Here is a 21,314-nt window from a genome sequence, read left to right on the forward strand (position 1 = left end):
GAAGTAGCTATCTCGTCAAAATTAAAGGGTAATAACAATTCGAAATCGAATATTTCTATCTCGTCTTTGTTTTGTCTTACCGCAGGTTTATTAGACTCTTGATTATTGCACGACAATGCTTTATTTATAGCAACGAATTGCAGTTGTTTGTTCAAACCTTGTGTTTCATTGTTATTTTGAGAACTTCCAATTTCTTTGTATTTATAAATATCGTTGGTTGGTTCTTGTGCTACATCTATGTCAGATGTTTCATAATAATCATCAGAAGAAGATGCATTTTTGTCATTGAAGTTATTGTGTATGGATCGATATAGTTTATTCCAAAGGTAGGATTTATTCATATTTTTTGTAGGTATTTCTTGGTATTTTATTGATGTCCCAGATGAATTGTGTAACTGTCTCTTCATATCTTCTGTCCTGTAACTTATTTGTGAGACTAGCTGTAAAAGATCCGATCTATTTGATGAACTATCATGCGTATTAGTATTGTCTTCAATTGTACAGTCATTTCCATTTAATCTATTGTTATTTTGCCATTTCTCTGTGACCTTGTTATTAAAAACTAAGTCATTCAGCCACATCCTAATTATAAAAGATATAATTTAATATCAAATATATAAATACTACTGAATTGATTAAATAATTATTAGCTGTAATAATTTAGATTTTATTCTGAATTTCATACAAAGTCTATACTCTAAATATTAAACATTAATGAGAAAAAAAGTTAATTTCATGTGTAAATATATACTTGAATGGAGCAAGGTCAAGATATGTCGGAAGATCACCACATTCTAAAGAAAAATTTGTCCAAGATGCAATTCCAACTAGAGCTCTTTCACGATTATGTTTTTCACAAACAACTGGAGTACCAGGATTACCAGCACAAGCTTTCATTTCATTCTTCAATTCAACCATTGCACAAAATACATTTGTATAGTTTGTATTTATTTTTATCATATATGTGCACATTTTCCAGGAATTAAGAATTACTTCTTCATATTGAATTGGTTTAGCCAAAACTTTGGAAGATGGAGAAACATAACTTTGCCATCCGAATATTAGACATAGTTTGTAGTCATCATCATATTTGACAGGTACAACATTAGGTAAACTTAATTTATTGTGACACATGTCAAATGGCTTAGTAAGTTTCAGAAGAGCTATGTTGTGATCTCGATCAGGAAGAATAGAATACGCTTCATAAGTTGGATAAATGTATGTTGCTTTTACGGGTACCATTTGCTTGGAATTAGTACCATTTAATCCAGTTGCAAATAAAATAATTGACTGTATTAATTAAATTAAGATGAGACTATTGATGTCTTTTTCTTATTATTAAATAGAAAAAAATATCGTACATTTCTTTTGTCCTGTACGCATTGTGCTGCGGTTAAAACCCAGTCTGATGAGAGAAGTACCCCACCACATGGTGCTATTGTTTGAAATTGTATTAACCAAGGAAATTGACCACTTTCTGCTCTTTTACCTTTAAGTAATATACCTTTGTATTGTCCCAAATTTATTAGCATCAAAAAGAACAAAATGTATAGTAACATATTATAAAAATGTAGTACATATCTGAATAATATTTTGTTTTCATGTAACTAGCTTCAAGTCGGTATTGTATGAAATTACTTCATATAAAAAAATTTACATGATTTTTAATGCTTATGTGGAAATGTATACGAAATTGTTTACTTAAAAAATAATTGAAAGTGCACTAATAATTATGATGAACAACTGGTGTTATTTGTATTTCTCACAAACTAGATGCATATAAAACAAAATTAAAAAGAGTAAAGAAGTTTAAAATATCGTGTTTTCAAATTTTATTTATTAATTTGTTTTTTAATATAGTTACAATTCTTCTTTTACTTTTTCTTTATTTATATTTTGCTTTTTCTTCTTTTTCCTTTTTTTCTCTTTTACTTCACCACCAGTTTCACCTTTCTCCTTGAGACAAGAATCGTCATCTCCCTTTAATGCTCTTTCTGAACATAAATACCTAACAAAACAAGAATTGAGAAACAATTAAACGACAAACAAAACTAGCAAGGCATAACTACAGATTATCAATCACGATCCTTACCTAATCAAAGGAATTTTCCCTTGATGATTGTGATACCAGTCTTCTATATCAGACTCGTGATTCTCAAGTAAATCTTCGCATTGAGATTTCAATGTTGTAATTTCAACAGATGGTTTGTCCCATAATTCATATGGCATTCCTAATTCGACTTTCACTCCTTTGTTTCTAAACAAATGAAAGATCACTCTTACTTTTTGTTCTACTATAAATTAAAACATATTTATCTATAAGCTTCGTACACAAGTTCATGAAGTGTTTTGAACGTTTGACTCATTCCCTTGGCGAATCTGGTACTATCCGAACGTTCTTTGTGTATATTATACTCCAATATACGTTCGCAAAGATCTTCCATGCTTTCTACTAAACGCAGTTCCCTGCAAAGAATATCAATAACATTTATACAAATACATTTGATACATTAAATGCTTTGCTTTATCTGAATTTGATACTTACGATTTTTTGTATTCCTTTTTTCTTTTGGGTGAAACATCATCGACGGAGTAACCAATTTCGAGTACATCGTGTGTTTTACCGGTTTCATCTAATTTCGCTTCTAATTCGGTAGCAACCACTTTGCAAACTGTAACAAAGTATATGTTATATTCAATCTATATTTATAAAGGTTATAAATATGTATTACGAATATATATTCACCTTCGCATTTGTTCGCGTATTTAACACCTTGCTCTTCTTCTGGACCACCAATTACACAATAAAATAGGAACAAATGAGTTAAAAATATTTGCGTTAAAACATACATTGTTTGATCACAAAGTTACGGTGGTCATTTGAAGGAACTATGATTAATAATCGATTATTCACGTTTATGGTAACTTTTAACTGCTATTTATTAACACTATTGCGTACGAATAAAAAAACGTCGACTAATAAAGCTGATATCGGCAAACTGCAAGCATATAAATATGATTAATCATACATAAACGCTTATCGTGTACCACGCGTAATTGCTTCAAAAATGTCTGATAAATCTATCACAGAAAAATCTCGTCTCAAAAGAGTTCAATACTTAATTCACTTCTACTTTCGTATTATAATATAAATAATATGAAAATACTATAGATTAGTTTCTATTAATACACAAATAAATACGTTTTATGTAAAAATAATTGGACACGGAATGGTCGAAATAATGTTCAATGATAAGTAGATTTTGTGCAGTGCATGTACGTCTGTTTAATATTTAAAAATATATATGTTAAGCACATATATTAATTAATTAAATTGTGCAATGTATCTTTACAGACACCACGTTTTATCTATTACTCTTTTAACATTAATTTTATTTGTTTTTGTCGAATTTTATATTTGAAAAACTACTGACAGACTGCTGGCGCCATCTCTGTGGAAAACGCTCAAACTACTCGCGCAGCGTTATCGACAGCGAAGTGAACTAGTGGCGACGGTGGCGCCATCTCTGTGGAGACTGCTGAACTAAAGCCTCGTTTAGTTCCAGCAGTTCCCGCATAGATGGCGCCACCGTCGCCACTAGTTCACTTCGCTGTCGATAACGCTGCGCGAGTAGTTTGAGCGTTTTCCACAGAGATGGCGCCAGCAGTCTGTCGGTAACACTGACCAAGTATGGAACAGAACCTCGATTCAATTTTAATGTTTATTCATATTTCTTGTCGATCGTGGAACCAAGCAACATAGATTTCTACTAAATACGTTCTCGTATATGTAGAATAAAATCAAGCTAGGTTAGATTCGTACGTTTGGTTAGAAAAGACTATAGTCGGAGAGAACCACATGGTGCAGCACTTGCGTAGGACAACGATGTCCTCGACGTGGCCACTCTCGTTTCCTCTCCGCTTTTGTTCAATGTACGGTGTATATACAGTTATTTTACAGTTTCCTTTCTACTTTGTACTCTATGATTTTAGGGCGGAAATGTGAGTAGAGTGCTCGATACGTTTTCGAACCCGTGCAGGAACGATTCATTATTCAGCGAAGGTTGCCTTACTAGTAACATCTTTAATTAACCCGCATGACATTTTCAATGCGACTATTCGCAGTAGCATAAACAAAATGGATTAGAATCTCGCGGAAATTAGTTGCAATTATTTTATGGAGATTACGAGATTCCGCCGTCATGTGGAAGTGCCATAAATGTGGGAAACCAGTATACTTCGGTTAGTTTCGGTCCTCGCATATATTAAAAATGTGGAACAATTTTGACAAGTACCGTTTCCTGTCATTTCGAGAAATTTATTTATCTCTCAGTTCCACGAATGTCATATTACTCATATATCCCTCGAAGGAAATCGCTTTACGATTATTCCTTTGTAGTCTGAACAGATTTTTCATTTTCGATGAAAATATTTTTATTATCAATACATTTATTGTTTATTGTTGTTATGTATATAACGCGTTTAATATTTGTGATGTTTGACGAACATTTGTACGTTGTTTCTTAAATGAAACTTTGTCACGAGACTTTACTTATTAAAAAGTTTATACGGTATTTTATTGTTTGTTTATGTCGAGTTTTTTCAATGAAGTTAACGTACCTTGCGTCAATACGTTTCGCTATTTCTTATTATATATTTATTAAAATATCGTTTGAATTTAGCTGAACGTAAACAATCATTGGGATACGATTGGCATCCGGAGTGCTTGCGTTGCGAGGAATGTGGGAAACGCTTGAATCCTGGTCAACATGCAGAGGTATGCTATTGTTATCTTATATTCTCATTATAATATCCGCTTTCCTTTCAACAAATTGAGTTGCCAGCTGCAAATAAAACATTGTTGCTATGTTATCGCTGAATTGGTTTTATTTATAAAAATAATTGTTAAATGTAGCATAAAGGTGTTCCGTATTGTCACGTACCATGTTATGGAGCGCTTTTCGGGCCACAATTGTTTGGTCATGGAACGAGGGTTGAATCGCATACAAGTTTTGGGAAGAAAGAAGCTCGGCCGTCCTTACCTAGGTATGTAACTTAAGATAATATAGTTAGTCAAATATTAAAAGTATTATTAGTTTAATTATTCGTTAAACTTTATATTGTTGATATGATTTTATTTAGGTCGCACTTAGAATCAAAATTGAAGGTTTTCAACCAGTATTATGAAGGTAAAAGTGGTGGAATAAGGAGTCGTGAGGTAAAAAATGTTTTATGTTCTCTATTTACGTGTTTAAAAATTGAAAGCAAATAGATAGCTAAAGGAGACATTGATTCCTTAAAGGTGAATGGAAGGTTGATACTGGAAGGCGCACTTCGGATTTATTGGGGTGTTAGAGGAGTTATTCATTTAAAAGAAGATGATGACCAACGTACAGTAGTTACAGCCCGGAATAGAAATTCCTGCAGACGTAGTGTTTCTGATGTTTGTACATATATTTCATGTAGAAAGAGATGAGAATGTCATGGAGCATTATATTTTCTCAATCTTTCCAATAGAGCATAGAAGATGAGGAGAAGGAGGAAGACTTAGTGAAAGAAACCTCCGAACAGGATGCAGAAGTTGAAACAAAATCTGTTCCAGCTTCTCCTGATCACTTAAAGAGTCTCACTTTACCAATGAAATTAGATGTTAAAAATATGGAATGGGATGAATTGGATGAACTTTTACAGGTTTTACGCATTGATAATTCGATCGTTGACTATAATTGAAATGAGATCTACGACGATTCTCCAATAGCATTACTTTACTTCGTTTCATTAATTTTTAATTTCTTTTAATTCGTTAGGTTGAACGTAAAGTCGAAGACGGGAATAAATTGTACCAAACGATGCCTGAAAATTTACCGTCGATAAGTTCGCAAAGCAGTTCCGAAACTCTGCCGCTCTCCTCGCAATCCAGTCTCGATAGATCTGATTCCCGTGAGAATTCAGAAATGGGTAGCCCTAATCGTCAATCTAACCGCGGCAACGATAGCAGCGTGACCAGCACGCCGACGCATAGTATAGGTAGCTCTTCCAGCACCGATACACCTGTTTATCATGGTACGCCAAATCGGAATGGGACCCTTCGAAGGGTAGAGTACTTCGATAACTTGGAGAAAAGTATGTCTGGTAATAGATCTATCAGCACTGACGACAGTTGGATAGAGAAAGGATTGAATCGATCGATGTCCGGACCTGACTGCCTTCAACGACATCGAACCGACAGTGATACGGACTCTGTAAATTCGCTGCAATTTAGAGAGGATAATAACATGACGATGTCTGCTGATAGTGGATTAGAGGTATTGGTACACGCTATTTAGATATTTGATTGAAACATGGGCATATAAGTGTTAGAAAGAAAGCAAAGCTTTTAACGTAATCGAAATTTTTCCACTTGTTTCCTTATATTTTTAATCGTTCGTTATGTAGACAATTGACAAACAGAGAGTGTGGTTATAATTTGCTACAGTTGGACGGGGTAGTTTTACGTCGAAAGCAGGGGTCAACGGCAATTAGACGTCGTCCAGGAGGTCGACGGCAATCTCGTAATCGGTTGCGGCGACGTTGCTCGATTAACGGGCATTTTTACAACCGTGAGACAAGTTTCTTCACGCCCCCACACGGATCTCAGATGTCCGTTTGGATTACCAGTTTAGTAAATACTCAAGAAGTTATCAATCTTATGTTGGATAAGTATAAAGTCGATGCTAAGCCAGACAATTTCGCGCTGTTCGTGGTTCGCGACAACGGCGGTGAGTTTAAATTGTTCCAATTATGACGTTTAATTGCTACTTTAGAGATGTAATTTTCTCTGTTCTCTTTTCTTTTTATAGAACAAAAAAGATTAAGAGACGACGAATATCCGTTGGAGGTACGCGTAGTGTTGGGTCCGCATGAAAATGTCGCGCGACTCTTTTTGGTGGATAAACTGTCGACTCCAGAGATTAGCTCTGACGTCGCACAGTTCCTTAATCTTTCTTTGGCAGAGTGTCACGGTATTTTGCAGCGTTACCATTGCGAGGAGGAGCGTCAGATTTTTCTGTTGAAAGAAAAGTACAGTTCTCCAATGATTTATACAATTATTAACCCTGCGACTATCGAGATAGTTTTAAAGATACGATTTAAAAAAATGTTTGATATTAAAATTATTGAAGTTTTTATAGGATTGCTTGTTGCATTTCGATCTTTCTTCTTTATCAGGGAAATCATATTCGAAGTTATATTTTTGTTAAAGTATTTTAAATGTGAATTATATGTTTTTAAATAATTGGGCCCATCATATAAAATAATTTGCAGAAGATTAATTAGTGCGACATATGTGGAAATCACGTTTCTCTTTGGTTTTTATTTCCAGATACAAGGAAATGCGACGAAGAATACGACAAAGAATGGAGGAACTAAAAGTTCGGCTATAGTTAGTACGTATATATCTATATTATTATTTTTCTATTGATTTGCACTGGAAGATCTTTTTTTTTTATATTCATATAAATAATTCGTCGTAGAATGTGTTGTCATTATCGCCTTAAAGGTATGTATTGTAAGTAATAATACATAACCTTTAATCTACACTTCATTTTAACGTTCAAACGTATTGACGCCATTTTGTATGAAATTCTTTAAACACACTATGTTCTGTCATAATTTCAAGAAATTAAACCTTCGGAAAGTTTAATGTTTTACCTTAAATGACTTTAATCTTTTTTGTGCTATTTATTTACTTTATTATATCACATATTCCATTCAAACTTTGATAAGGCATTCATCAAGTGTGAACTTTTTGGGATGTCTTACTATTGACTTAAAAATGAAATGCTCTAATATTGTAATATTGTAAAAAGTGATTTACGTTTGAGCGTGTCGAGCGATAATGTATGAACACCTTTTAGCTTAAAGTCTTGTTACATTATCCATACCTGTATTCATTATTTTTTTGCATCTTTGTTGCATTTATTCGTATTCGTTTAACGTGCAGCTATTATTGAATTACTCAGTGCAATTTAACTAGGATTTCATGTATTTAAATGATACGTATACCTTTTAAGTCGACTGTGCATCACAAGCTTCACAATTACGCGGTCACACGAGTTATTTTTTAAGTACGATGTCTTCTAAATTGCTCTTCGCTAATTGTTGTACGTATAACACTTCAATTCGATCATTTAATATTCAGAACGTACATTGCCTAGTTCTTTAAGGTGATCGAATATATGTTTAGCAGACAGACACCGATATTAAGTCAATTCCCGATGATTTTCAATCGATACAGGAAGGCAACGCCTTTTCTAACAGAAAACGAACAAAGTACTGTTCGCAATTTAGAATGTACGATTGTTAGAGTCTAATGTAAAGCTGTCCAACTTTTTGCCTCGGGAGATTTTTTGAAATTCTTCTTTGGTTTCACATAGGTGCCAAAAAAAAAAAAAGAAGGCGAATAAGAAAGAAAATATTATAGTATATTGAACGACAAACGGGAATAGAATTTTAACGAAGGAATTGTTGAATTTAAAATGCAATACGGTAGAGAAAGAAGTTTTAAAAATTACACACAGGGTGCTTCCTTGGCACCTAAGTCAAAATGAAGACTGACGAAGTTCTAAACATACACAGTTTCGTTTAAAGGAAATGAAGTGGATCTTAAAAATCCTCAACCTTCTGCAGATTTAGAGCTATACCTTGACCCAGTTTCATGGAACACCCTGTATACAGGATGATTCACTACTCGTGTGACAAATTTTTACAGCTGATACTACACTTCAAACAACAAAAAAGTTCATAAATAAATCTAGGTCCGAATTGCAAAAATTACGGAGAAAATTGGGATTTTTGTTTTTTCAGGGAAACAGCAGTTTCACTTATATTATTGATTGCGTGAACTTTGTTGTTACTTTTAAGGTGTAGTATCAGCTGTAAAAATTGATCACACGTGTGGTGAATCACCCTGTATATGCATACACTTATAGTGTATGTGTATTATATACATACATACACCATGACGAGTATTAGAATACAGGTGGTTGTAAATAAAAGGTGATTTCAGAGGCCAAAGTATGCGAGAATCAAGAATACCAATATTACACTTTTAAGACTTCGTTTCTGAAGAAAATATGATAAATACGCGTGCAATAATATATTAACAGTAAAGTAGTGGTAAGAAATTCACTGCGAGCGTGGCAAGGGTACCAATTTCCATACTATTAATGAGTTTCTACTGCTATTAGAAACATGCCTAATTCGCGGATCGTCAAAGTCCTTTTCCTTGGACACGAACGCTTTTGTTATTCTCGATTTTCTCTCATATCTTAATTTCTGAACCAGCCCTTATCGTCCCTTTCGTTTACGACCGCCTATGATCGAATGCTCTCTACGTTGTCCAGATAAAAACGATTATGGAAACGATCGTACCTTGAAATGCAGTTTTAGTTGGGCAGCTCCGGGATCCATAGACGACATTGTTGTTATTAACTGGTAGAAAATTTTCGAAACTTGTCACTGCCGCTGTCGCTAGGTCATCGATGAAAGTTTTATCCGTAGAATATAGTACAAGATATTGAGAAATAGGGTTCGCGTCGAGGGTAACTTTAGTTTCTAGAATTTCTTCCTCGAGACACGATCGAATCATAGGCAGCTTCCATTTCAATGGAATGTTAGGAAACGTTCGCGTAATAGTTGTTCATTCAACGTTATTGTCCATGATCAATCGTAGCTGAAATCTCGGAATTTCGATGATTTTGAAGAATTCTTTCTGCATGTACGAAATTCGTGAATTATCTCAGGAATGCGGTTCGCATTTTGATTTACGATCAAATCGACAGTGGATGAACGTTGCTGTGCTGTAATATATAAAATGTTATTTTAAGGGAATTAAATCGAAGACTTTGTTTTTCAAGTGAAATAAAGTTTTTATAATCAAAGAATAATACTCGTAAATCTAGTTGAATAATATAGAAAGTTTTTTTTTGTTCACACAGTGAGGTACAGTCTGGAACTAAATTTAAAATTACGATTTAAGGATTTAATGCATTAGAGTTATTTTCCCGATTTAGAGGATTTCAAGTAAATTTCTTGCGCAGAAAATAAATATTAACGATATTACAATCCACTATTTCCGTACTAAGTTTTAGCGAATTTATAAAAGGAACTGTGCAATACGTGTGGTAAACAATTAGAAGGGTTGTGGAATCTCTTATTCGAAATATTCAGTGGACGATATTCGCGCAAGAATATTATTTAAGTGTATTTAACGTGATTATATGTGTCTCGCACAGCAATGCAGAAGAATCTTTCAAAATTACTTTCACAGAATTTTGTATGGATATTCCAAAAAGTCGTACGCAACACGATAAAAACGAGACGTTTCGTTGGTATTTTCAGCATTCCGTTTTCAGCAGATGAAAATATCGTATTACCGATTATAGTTTTAAATGAACAATTTTACAATTAATTTTTTAGATGTCCACCAGTAATGATAAAAATCTATCGATAACTTATAGTCTCATTAAGAATTTAAACTCTTGAAACTCAAATTCTAATCGTATATTCACGTTTAAAATAGCAATTGAAGAGATTATTTTTCTTTAAATAACTAATACCAGTGTGGTGCATCACTATGCGGAGACTGAGGGGTGATTTCATTTTGAGACGATCTCCCAATGAAATCACTCTGCTCTAAAGGGTTAAAACAATTCCTAATTATATTTTAGTGAGAAAACCATATGCACAAAATAAATGAAAAAGAAACTAGCAATATAAGAATCTCTCATTTAAAGTTCTACTAGCTTTCAAACAGAAATAGTAGAAAATGTTTCATTTAACACGTTGACGATCACTCTGAAATTCGATGATGGACGACAAAAGCAAATTCTTAGAGAGTTCGATGAACATTTCAAGCTTGCAGAATAAAATTATTACTTTTTCTGGCAAATATTCCTAAAAATTAGCCAGACGTCTATAGACAGAATTTATGTCAACGTGTTACCAACTACATCTCATACGTAACAGGTGATGCCGATTTTGAAGCATCCTGTATAGTACAGAATTCGTAGCAGCAATTGTTATGTATTCGAAAAGTCTTTTAATTCCCTTGTGCAGACGTGGCCCAGACGATTACGATTCTAACATTGTAATTAGATCCTCTAATGAAACGTGTGAACTGAAGAATATATAACGGTGTGGACAGATTGTCACCGTTGTTTATGACAATAGACACCGATCGTGTAATCATAATTTTAAGCTAGTCACAGTTCATGAATATTCACAGGCATGCACGTGATGTATGTACACTTCGAACGCGATTTTGCGATTCGAGTGATACACATGATTATCGTAAACGAGGACCTTCGTTATAAAAGAAAGGGAAGAAGGTTTTTGGTATATTGCATTAGTTCGTTAATTACTGTCATCTTATGTTACTACTATTAATTTAAGTTCATTATTAATATCACTTCGGATAATTCGATCGATTTTTAAATCGGTTAAAATCATTTTTGATCGTTCCAAATTAAAAGAACGTAATCGTTGCATACTTTAGTGGGAAAATTATGCAATTTACTTTGCTCTTAAGAATAAAGGAAAGTGAAAAGATGAAGATTAAATTATCTTCACTTTCTTTTGAATAAGATGCATTAATTTCCAAAATATTAGGTAGAACAGATACGAAGATAAAGATGATGTTAAAGAATACGTGAAGTGTCTGACCACACAAGCGGTCATACTACTTGTTGCCTACCCAGAGTATACACATTATAGACAGTTAAATTGAATTAGAAAAGAATTTAAAAATACAGAACTCTGGAATTGTTTAGATATTTGTAACCACCTGAAAGCTATACAAATATATTTTTAAAAACAGAAATATACTATTTCATTAATAATAAATTACCGATAATAGTTTCATTCACAGAAAACTTGTGCAATTCATACTAAATAAATTTTCCTGCGACCTGTGTAGTCCTATTAATAAAATGACAGTAATTATTGAACGATTCTACATGCAATAATAAATATAGATATTTATAAAAAAATTTAATTTGTACAGTTTCTGGGTTCGCCAGGAACTTCTGTCCAAAAAATATTGTTTTGCACGCGATACTCGAATTGCATCGCGATACAGAATCCGTACGTGTAGGTATCATTTTTTGTCGTATCTCGAAATAAATTTGCAGGATAATAAAAAAACCGCGAAACATACACAAAAAAAAAAACAAAGCAGAACGAATAAATGAAAACAGAGTGAAAAAGGAAACGAGAACTAGCGTCGATCGGACCACGCGAAACTATTGCCGTACTTCGTAACGAAACAGAGTTCGCGCGTGTGTTTTTTTTTCTTCTCTCATTTCACGTTAACAAATGTGTTCGAGGTGCAACAATAGCGTATCAATGAAGGTGTCGAATCTTTTAACGGTAGAGTTTCAGCTGACTCTAAGGCAGCTTCTGCTAACTATTATTATATTAAGAGGAAGTTGTAATCGATATTGCATAAGAGCGCGTTACGATCGATATTGCACTTGTCTGTTAGTTTTCCATTCACGATTGATATCTAAGTAGTAGATGTTACGTGACGATTCTACAGGGTGTCCAGTTTAACTGTGGGTGAAATATCTTATACAGCACCGAGGGAGGAAATGTTTTTACGAAAGTGCTTTGATACGAAAGTAGGGGGCATTTTTTAAACAGAACGTTGCATATTTTACTTACGATACGATGCAGTAGCGTTCGTTCGAGTGCATCCAATTCGAGTTTAATAAAAGGTTGCAAAATTGTGAGAAACTGTGCAGTTTGGAGAACCTTTATTGCCCCTCCAGTCGGCCTAAAATGAACTTAACTAAGGTACTAATGGTAATAAACCAGACTACTCAATTATTATAAAAATTCTTCCTCTACAAGGAAGTTACGAAGACAAAGATCTTTTTGTATAAAAGAATGAAATGCATTCAGTGACACTTACCATTGTGTTTAACCCGAGATTGTTCGTTTGTTTATTTCTTATATTTCTTCAGTATGGTTCTCTTTCATAGTGAATACACTTTCTACTGCATTCTGTTCCGTTTCGTGTTAAACAACTTTTGTAGAAACGTTCGTTTCATGATTTCCAATGGAAAACAGACTATGTACAGTTAAGACAGACATCCTGTGCACGTGAACGTGCGAGATCCGTTTAAATGAATAGAAGGGCGAGAGGGTGAGAAAAGTGGGAACAAGAGAGGAGGCGGAGGGTGCGTGTGTGTACAATAAAAATGGTGACGTTTGTTCAGAGATTAAATAGATTTAAAATACTCCGTACCATGACATATTGAAGCGAATATTAACAAGAATAGCGGTACTTGATGTATCGATGGTTCTATCGTAGGTACGTTGAAAGTACACAGTCCAAAACGCGAGGTATATTAACGTGAAATTGTAAAATACACAGAATGTATCTGAAATTTGTATGAAATCGTTGAGAAAGTAATAAAGTGATTGCTTCTTTTGTATCGACTATTTTTACCATCGCTAGTTAATAAATATATCGTGATTATTAGTATATACTGATAACTTTCTCTTGCGATTGACTAGTTTTCATTTCTTCAAATCAAAATTCGCGTATTTAATTACTATGCTATTTAAAATGAATGCGAGCCGTTTCTACATTTTCCGTTGACGAAGTAAACCTGAAAAACTAAATAATTGGTCCATGAGATTAAATATGACGTGTGACAATTTCATTTCGTACAGAATGTGCTGCAATAAATATATTTCCGCAGCTGTACATTAACGGCTACGTGTTTCCGGTTTGTGGAAACAGTGAAACTCGTTTTCTGCAATACGATTGTGTTCCTTTATTACATCACAGCAGATTTCGTTGATGTCGGAAAATTTTCGTCCCTTCGGTGTATCATTCAATTCTGAGAAAAGCCGGAAATGACAGGGAGCCAAAGTTCCACGAGTAGACAGGATGATCTAATTGGGTGATCGATTTTTTTTTTGGCTAGAAAAGTCTCCCACGAGGACCGCAATATGGCTGCCGCGGTTCACACGCAGGTTTTTCCTCGCTTTCGTAGTGGTTGACTAACAAATGACTCTATGGATTCGCGGTTTTTTACACGCGTGATTGTTGTAACACGTTGAAACACGACTACAAGCGCGATAACAACTAAATCTCTGCAGGGATGCGCTGCGCGACTGTTTCAGGAATGGAATTGTCACATCTCGTGAATGTTTTGAACATTTCTTCGCGAAGGGAAATAGAGAAGAGACGGGAATCGAATAGTAACATGAAATGGCACGATATTTGTGCTTGACAGCTGCAAAAATTTGGAGAAAGCAATTGTTAGCCATAATATTCAAAATATTTATCAGCTACCCCCAGATATTCTCATTGGGGTTGCACTACGTTCTCATTACTTGTCACTTTACATTTTATGGCGTGTTACTAGTGATCTGGTATAGTCTCCTGATCAGTAATTAATGAAACGGCGTTAGAGAATAAAGAAAACATTTAGTGTTAGAATTAAAGAAAAATTTCTGAAGAATTCTAGTAAAACTTGTTCTGCACAAACTTAGAAGAAAACAAAAATCGCTATTTCACATTCCTACCTCTTCCATATCCTATTGTCTCACCTCGTGTCTTCTCTCTGCAAATTCAAAGAAAGGGGAGAACTAGAAACGAAGAATCCACACTTTATTCGTGAAGGATGCGCAAATGACAAAAATCCAGTACCAGCGGCGTTGAGATTGGACAGAATGTATTTATTTATCTTTGAAGTACGTAGAGTAAAGTAGATCAATGCAATGTTATGAGTAGTGTATCGAGTAGTAATTGTCATACGAGTTGCTAGGAACGAGTATGTATACCCACAACACCGAAGAGCTCAGCCGCTCAATTTTTCATGTTTTTTTTTTTCTTTTTTTGCACGACACTGATATACATTAAACGTTACAAGATAGCAATAACGATTATCACCGTTGTTCCATCGTTATCATTGACGTTACCATAATACCTTAGCCACAACTTTATTACATGACTTACATCTTTGGCATCGCGGATACCGGGATTCAACAACAATACACGCGTTCACGCACACACGTACACACACGTACACACACGTACACACACACGCACCAAGCCTCAATATTTAATCTTGTTTCTTCTTTTTTTTTGCCCCATTTCTCGTTTCTTCTATTTCACGCGGTATTTCAAAAGTAACGCGGAACATGCTGCTTACGATTACTAAACTTAGGCTGCCTTGCATGCCAGTCTCACCGATTGGAAGTCGGCGTATCGACTTGTTTCCCTCGTGACGATTTCTCATCCATTCCCATCGGGGACGTCCTCCCTTTCTACTCTGATGACGACTGTGTTCCAACGTGATATCGCAAAGGGACGACACGGTATTCGATACGGAAAAGGGAAGAAAATAATTTTATAATTATTGTACAGTGGAATGGCTAGAGAAAACAAATAGCTCGAGGCAAATTTCGATTATCAGAGTAATAACTGAGGATAATTGACATATTTCTTTCTTCTTTAGAAACAGTTTGAGAATCTAAGAATTTACACATTATAAGAACAGAGGAACGTAGTTAAATTCTTCTGGTAACACAGATCAAATACCATATTTGTTTAAATTTTCACTTGCGATAGGGAAAGGTAGCTCGTTCGTTGTAACGGAGCGATCAGCAATGAAATCATCGAGTCGCAGAGCAGAAAGGTTCCCCAGAAGAGAGAATCGTCACGATTTTAAAAGAACTCAAGCGATCCCTAGTCCATCTCTCGTCCAACGCTTCATCTAATCGACGTTTTATATCCCTCGCGCCGGTGGCACGCCGGCCCATCGTCATCGTCCATTTAATCGAGGATGTCGCGGACTTGGCTATCACAAATCTGGCACGAACGAGCCTTACAAAAAATACAATACGCGCCCGCGACTTTTTGTTTCTTTTTTTTCACGTTTTTCTCTTTTTTTTGTTTTTTTTTTTTTGGTTTTATCACAGACCAGCGCGCCGTCCGACATCAGCGTCCTTTTGCTAATTACGCGTCGCTATCGCTTTTGTTTTTTTGTTTTTTTTTTATTTCGCCTCGCATCGTCCGTCTACGAAAGCTCAGGGCCAGGAGAGGAGTCAAGGGGAGAAGGAGGGGTTGATCTATCGATTAGTATTTTCTCTGTGGCCGTCGATTCGATCGCAGTCGCTTTCAACGCGCGAAATCTGTTTCCATAAATCGTCTCCTTGACTATTTCCTATTGGCGATCCTCCTTTTTCTGACAGAATATAATTTAATGAAAGAAAAGCTTTCAATTGCACAGGTAACAATTGCAAAGATGAATAAAGTGGATTAGATGTACAAGTTATAGGCTGGTTTTAATATTTTCTGGTGCGTTGCTGATGTCGCCAGTAGTAAAGCCCATTGATTGGTCAGACTGTCGTTTAATTATGCTTCTGTGCTATCGTAAGTTTCCTATTCTACTTGAAATGAGGCATTCAATTTCGTAAAAGGAGAAAGATGACCAAGAACCGGTATCGTGCAGAAAACGACCGATCGAAAGGAACGGTGGCCGTACCGGAAGTAAAGGTGAGAAGAAGTAAAGGTTTGCGCTTCAGCGGCCGCCTGCTAGGTATCACTCGTTTTCTTTTCCCTAGAAATTCTCGTGTGTGCCCTCGTGTTTGTCTCTCTTTCTCTCGCTCTACGTTCTCTCGCTCGCTCTCACGCTTTTCTCTCATCCTCTCTCTCCCTCTCGCTCTCAACGATAACAATTGAATATGAATTAGAAAAATAACATTATATCGTAGACAACAATCGGTTACAATGTACATAATAATGTATCAGTAATAGTGTATTATTAGTTCTCTTCTTTCATTTCTCTTTTTCACTCCTTCTTTACACACAGCAGTTTTTATTCTTGTTTTTCTCTTTTTTTTTCTACGCTTTTCCCTTTTTTTCTACTTCCTCTTCCTCCTTTTTAAGCGTGCCATTGACGCGGGGCGCCATGACTGGCGGCTCGCGGAGCGGTGGAATTAAATTTTACACGCCGCTTCGTAGTCGTCGTTCCATCAGCTTGGTCGCTCGATCGATCGCCGATCCGTGATGATCGACGATCCCGCGGTCGATGGGATCGGATTCAGATGAGACTCGCAGCTTTGTACCAACGGCTATTTATACATACGTAATATATCGAACGCGGTTACCGTGAATGGGCTGCCGGCATCCCTGTTGGCAGTTTTGACGTCTAAGCAAGAAATGGCGCGAAGAAAAAACCGCGCGCTCTTTTTTTTCCCCTCCCTTCCCTTATCGTGTTCTTTCCGTCGTTTTTCTAATACCTCGCTCAACTTTTTGCCGATGCTCTTTTGGATAATGCATGCTGCGCGTTACAGTGTCGCTTTATATATGTATAAGTAAGTGGAAACTCGTGTGCAGTGGAACTTTTTGAAGATCACTTTCATTTGCAAGAATCTCTGAGATTGACGTACACCAATAGTACTTACATCGAATCGAATTGTGTGTCTTCTTGAGTTTTAAGTATGTACACTGTGTTCTTAATTGGCGACATACTGTCCTTTTACTTCCAAAATCTCTCTTCTCAAAGAAGAAATTTAAGTAAATTTAATTTTCTACGACTTTCTTGAGTGTGCATTAGTGATCGTTCGTATCCAGAAATCGTGCATTTAAACATCGAGCTTTACAAATAATAATTTCTTATAAACTTAAATTTGGAGAACTAGATCAGCGAATCTGTTTCAAAGATGCTAAATATTATTTTCACTTGGCAAATATTATTTATAAGTTTTCGCTAGAAATAGAAATAAAAATAAAGGAGTATTCAGCATCGACAAAAGGTGGATGCAAATCACTCAGCCCGTTCCGGCTAGTCTTCCTAATCAACTAACCAACTAATCGAAACAAACCGAAAAGCACGGATGACTCGCATCTGGCGTAGCGCAAAGCCAGCGCCCAGCGTCAGTGGAAATGTTCGTGGACAGATTTCGAGACGGCGTGCGATATCATCGCCACTGTTACCCCTTTCTCTCGCCTCTATTATTTATTCTCTCCCGCACGCATCTCTCCGCCATTCTATCTTCGGCTCTCACTTTTATCCCCCGCGTTTCCTCTCCTTACGTACGCCGAGAAGGAAACGTACGCGGCGCGACGCTCGCACACTCTCGACGCGTGCACAATCAATTGATTAAACTAACACGTAACTAGTTACGGTAAAACCTATTCACGGCTTGTACGACAGACACGTATTTATAATATGTATGTATATAATATATATATTTAATATATATATAATATATATAATATAATGTATATATATGTATATATATATTACAGTTAGATTGCTCATTGTCAATTCATCGGTTTATCACATTTAGTACAAGTTGAAAAATATCTCTAACATCCACGTGCGGGGGCGGCGTGGTCCGCGTGCGCCACGACCACGTCCGGATTATCGTTCCACGGCGGGGTGGCCCGTGGCGCACGGCCGCCCTCTCAATTCGCCAATTACGCTAATTATTCCGTTACAATCATCGTTAATATCTAACAGTAGGTACGACAAACAATTACGACAGTACGGCCACGAAATGTGTGTGTGTGTGTGTGTTGTGTATGTATCTTTTTATATTCCATCAGATTTTCTTTCCCCCCTTTTGCTGACTTTTCTCTTCGCCGTCTAAGTTGTCCCCTCGCAAACCGGCTGAGTGTGATTGCAAAATCGACTTTTTCGTTCAAGCTTCGATGGAGAAGATCGGTGTATTTCTAACGAGGGACACAGGGTGGATAGGGTGGGAGCACAGAGTGGCGAGTCGGGTGGGTGGGTTTGCTACGCGAATCTCACCCCCAACGGTGGTGAGACAGTCGTTCTCCTCGAATTTTTCGCTACCTGCTGTTTTCTACCCTTTCGTTACGTCTCTGTTTTGGCTACCGTCTCTCGACGGAGGAAGGTGGGTGAGGTTGGGTCGGGGGTACAGCCAGAATTTTATTTCAGCAAAATTACATAGAACGAAGCGACAGCGATTCGTGCTACGGGTTAAACGGTTTCTAGTGTACGAGAAGCGGCGAGGGGAGTGTCGCTGCCGAAGTCGAGACATGCGGTTTCCTGTTGTCTGTCGTTCATTATTGCTAGGATAACGAGAAGTTTAGAGAAGATCTGGGATAAGGTCTAGAAAAACACACCTACGATTAATTTTGCTGAAATAGCGCGGGAACCGTCGCGTGTACGCGCCGTGCACCGTTTCTGTTTCGTTTCTTTTCATTTTTTTTTTTTTTTTCGCCATTGTTCGTAGATCGGGGACCGTCGCCTCGTTTCGGTTTACGAAGCCGTAATGCCGCCCCGACAAAAAATGTACGGGGTTGCAGGAGTAGAAGGCGGGGTCGTAACGTTCCTCGGTGCACCCACGTCTCGCCGGTACGTGGATGTGTTACATTTTGCAACCACGCCGTGCGAACAGGTTCTAAGGTATCTTCTTTTTTTTTTTCTACGCGTTATCTCCATTTTGTTTTTTTCTTTTTTTTTCCGCCGTTTCTTGCATCTAACGCTTTTTTTTCTTTTTTTGTCATTTTCGAAACATCGTACGTACTATTACACAGACGAAGCTAAACGCTGAAATCGTTCGCATTTACGCGGGCATTTATTTATTTATTCATTTTTTTTTTCGTTATTATTTATATTTATAGTTTTATTTATATGTATTACTTTTGCTTAAATCTCTTTAGAATAGACACCGAAAAGACATCGAGAGACTCGAAGGAAGGTTCGAAATAGGAGATTAAAGTTTCCGTTTCCGGCTATTACGTTCGAAAATTGTTTGGCTATGTTAACAAGTCCAGCTAGCTACTACATCCGCTCTGCTCTCTATACACGAAATATACGCGTGTGTATCAGTGTATGTATGTACGCCTGTGTGTCGGTATGTGTGTGCAAGGGTTGTGTCTGCGTCGTGTAAGGTATGCTTCGTTTTAAACCTACGAGTAGTCGTTCCGTACGGACGGACCGACGGACACCGAGGATTGAGCAAACTGTTATTGCACGGAACGCATAAACTCGAAACACTCCCCAATTGTTTCTGTTTCTTTCTTCTCCGTACGAACCGACGCGGTTCGCCGTGCATTCGCAAGAAAGTGATCCTCGTCACGAATTACTACGCTTCGGAACCTGAAACGCAATTTGAAAGCCCACTTCTTTGTTTCTCTTCTTTTTTTCTTCTCATCCGGGACGATTTCGTTTTCGAACAAATACTCGTGAAATAATTCGATGGTTGCCGAATAAAAATAATATTCGTGTCGCATTTTACAATTTCGACTTGAGCGAAAGACGGTGATGTATCGAGAATGAATAACTTCTGAAATTAGATGCGTCGACCTACTCGAATTATCACAATTGTCGAACAAATAATTTGATTATAAAGTTATATTATTCCCTCGCGATCACATTTTTACCAACGCTATTTGGAATCTCTAAAATTCAAGTTCTTTTTACTGTTCTAAAAAGTTCGGAATATTCTACGACTTTTTACCAACATTTACTGCGGTATGTAATAATTTGTTAAATTAAATGTGGTTGAAACTTTTTAAAATAAAAGTAGAAGTTGCTGGTAGAAATTCGAGTGCGACATTTCGCTTGCGCGAAATAGAGGGTCCGGATTCCAGACTGTAGAATTAAAAAGTTAAGTAGATACTTCTGGATGGACGTTTGAAAATATGGTGTGGACAGTTTTGACAGAATAAATCTTCGGCAAACTTCGCAAAATTTGTTATAATCCTCGTACAAAAAGATATAGTTTGAAAAGAAAAGGTTTATAAAAAAGTTACCTAAATTTAGTTACCGTAGTGTAGAAAAAACTTCGTAGTTTGCAAACGAGAAACTGATGCGCGGATAGCAGATAATTTAAAAAAATTCTGGGATAGTCTTGGCTGTCATTGCAGCTAACGAAGCGTTTCTAATAGGATCACCGTCTTTCTAACAGTAGAATTTCCACAAGAAAACGAATATGCGATTAACGAGCTCGGATGAAAGACCGAGCGTGCGAATATTCGCGCGGACCGCGATGTTTTCGTCACAAGTACCCTTTCGTCGCGAAGTTGATCACTCGCATGGTCTCTATCGATTAAACATTAACGGGGAGAGAGACCTTCTTACAACATTCTACCTAAATACACTTACTTAGCATATATCCTCGGAACATAGATAAACCAGTTAAAAACATTGTATATGTTCCTATCTACCTATACACAATATATAGATATAATGTTTGTATATCATAACCATATTAATAATATTAATTACATATATATATATACGATTGGAGTAAATAATTATTAATTAATCCTTATG

At 36.3% G+C, this 21,314-nt stretch overlaps 3 protein-coding genes across 5 annotated transcripts in view; 1 reads left to right on the top strand and 2 right to left on the bottom strand.

Annotated features, from left to right (window-relative positions):
- Positions 1–711: 711 nt before the first annotated feature.
- Positions 712–1,779, bottom strand: LOC143433133 (mite allergen Der p 3). The gene is made up of 4 exons (XM_076910279.1): positions 1,767–1,779; positions 1,702–1,723; positions 1,362–1,581; positions 712–1,290 (listed from the first exon to the last, which is right to left on the bottom strand). The coding sequence occupies exons 1-4, from the start codon at positions 1,777–1,779 to the stop codon at positions 712–714; spliced, it is 834 nt and encodes a 277-aa protein (XP_076766394.1).
- A 45-nt stretch (positions 1,780–1,824) lies between these two features.
- Positions 1,825–2,943, bottom strand: Cnpyb (FGF signaling regulator protein canopy b). Its single transcript, XM_076909792.1, has 5 exons — positions 2,747–2,943; positions 2,546–2,672; positions 2,332–2,466; positions 2,093–2,257; positions 1,825–2,008 (listed from the first exon to the last, which is right to left on the bottom strand). The coding sequence occupies exons 1-5, from the start codon at positions 2,850–2,852 to the stop codon at positions 1,861–1,863; spliced, it is 681 nt and encodes a 226-aa protein (XP_076765907.1). The 5' UTR covers positions 2,853–2,943; the 3' UTR covers positions 1,825–1,860.
- Positions 2,944–3,965: 1,022 nt separating this feature from the next.
- Rassf (Ras association family member) overlaps positions 3,966–21,314 on the top strand; it is a 459,381-nt gene continuing 442,032 nt past the window's right edge. The window contains exons 1-11 of one of the 3 annotated variants that reach the window (XM_076910699.1): positions 3,966–4,063; positions 4,192–4,242; positions 4,683–4,777; positions 4,916–5,046; positions 5,143–5,218; positions 5,303–5,443; positions 5,518–5,691; positions 5,808–6,305; positions 6,476–6,758; positions 6,840–7,059; positions 7,361–7,624. In XM_076910699.1, the coding sequence (XP_076766814.1) occupies positions 4,203–4,242; positions 4,683–4,777; positions 4,916–5,046; positions 5,143–5,218; positions 5,303–5,443; positions 5,518–5,691; positions 5,808–6,305; positions 6,476–6,758; positions 6,840–7,059; positions 7,361–7,421 (1,719 nt within the window). In that variant the 5' untranslated portion in view covers positions 3,966–4,063; positions 4,192–4,202 and the 3' untranslated portion in view covers positions 7,422–7,624. Of the gene's footprint in view, positions 4,243–4,682; positions 4,778–4,915; positions 5,047–5,142; positions 5,219–5,302; positions 5,444–5,517; positions 5,692–5,807; positions 6,306–6,475; positions 6,759–6,839; positions 7,060–7,360; positions 7,625–8,051; positions 8,642–21,314 lie in introns of those variants that run through there. The other 2 variants (XM_076910698.1, XM_076910697.1) reach the window with 2 other exon arrangements.

The sequence above is a fragment of the Xylocopa sonorina genome, chromosome 2, assembly GCF_050948175.1.
Source record: "Xylocopa sonorina isolate GNS202 chromosome 2, iyXylSono1_principal, whole genome shotgun sequence".
Lineage (NCBI taxonomy): Eukaryota > Metazoa > Arthropoda > Insecta > Hymenoptera > Apidae > Xylocopa > Xylocopa sonorina.

Excerpts from the sequence above, each read along its gene's own strand:
- LOC143433133 (XM_076910279.1), bottom strand. Across the intron at positions 1,582-1,701 it reads CACTTTCAATTATTTTTTAA|ATATGTACTACATTTTTATA; the intron begins GTAAACAATTTC and ends AATATTATTCAG. Across the intron at positions 1,291-1,361 it reads GCGTACAGGACAAAAGAAAT|TCAATTATTTTATTTGCAAC; the intron begins GTACGATATTTT and ends TAATTAATACAG.
- Cnpyb (XM_076909792.1), bottom strand. The coding sequence starts at position 2,852 with ATGTATGTTTTAACGCAAATATTTTTAACTCATTTGTTCCTATTTTAT. Across the intron at positions 2,258-2,331 it reads AAAACACTTCATGAACTTGT|AAACAAAGGAGTGAAAGTCG; the intron begins GTACGAAGCTTA and ends TCATTTGTTTAG. Across the intron at positions 2,009-2,092 it reads GGGAAAATTCCTTTGATTAG|GTATTTATGTTCAGAAAGAG; the intron begins GTAAGGATCGTG and ends TTGTTTTGTTAG.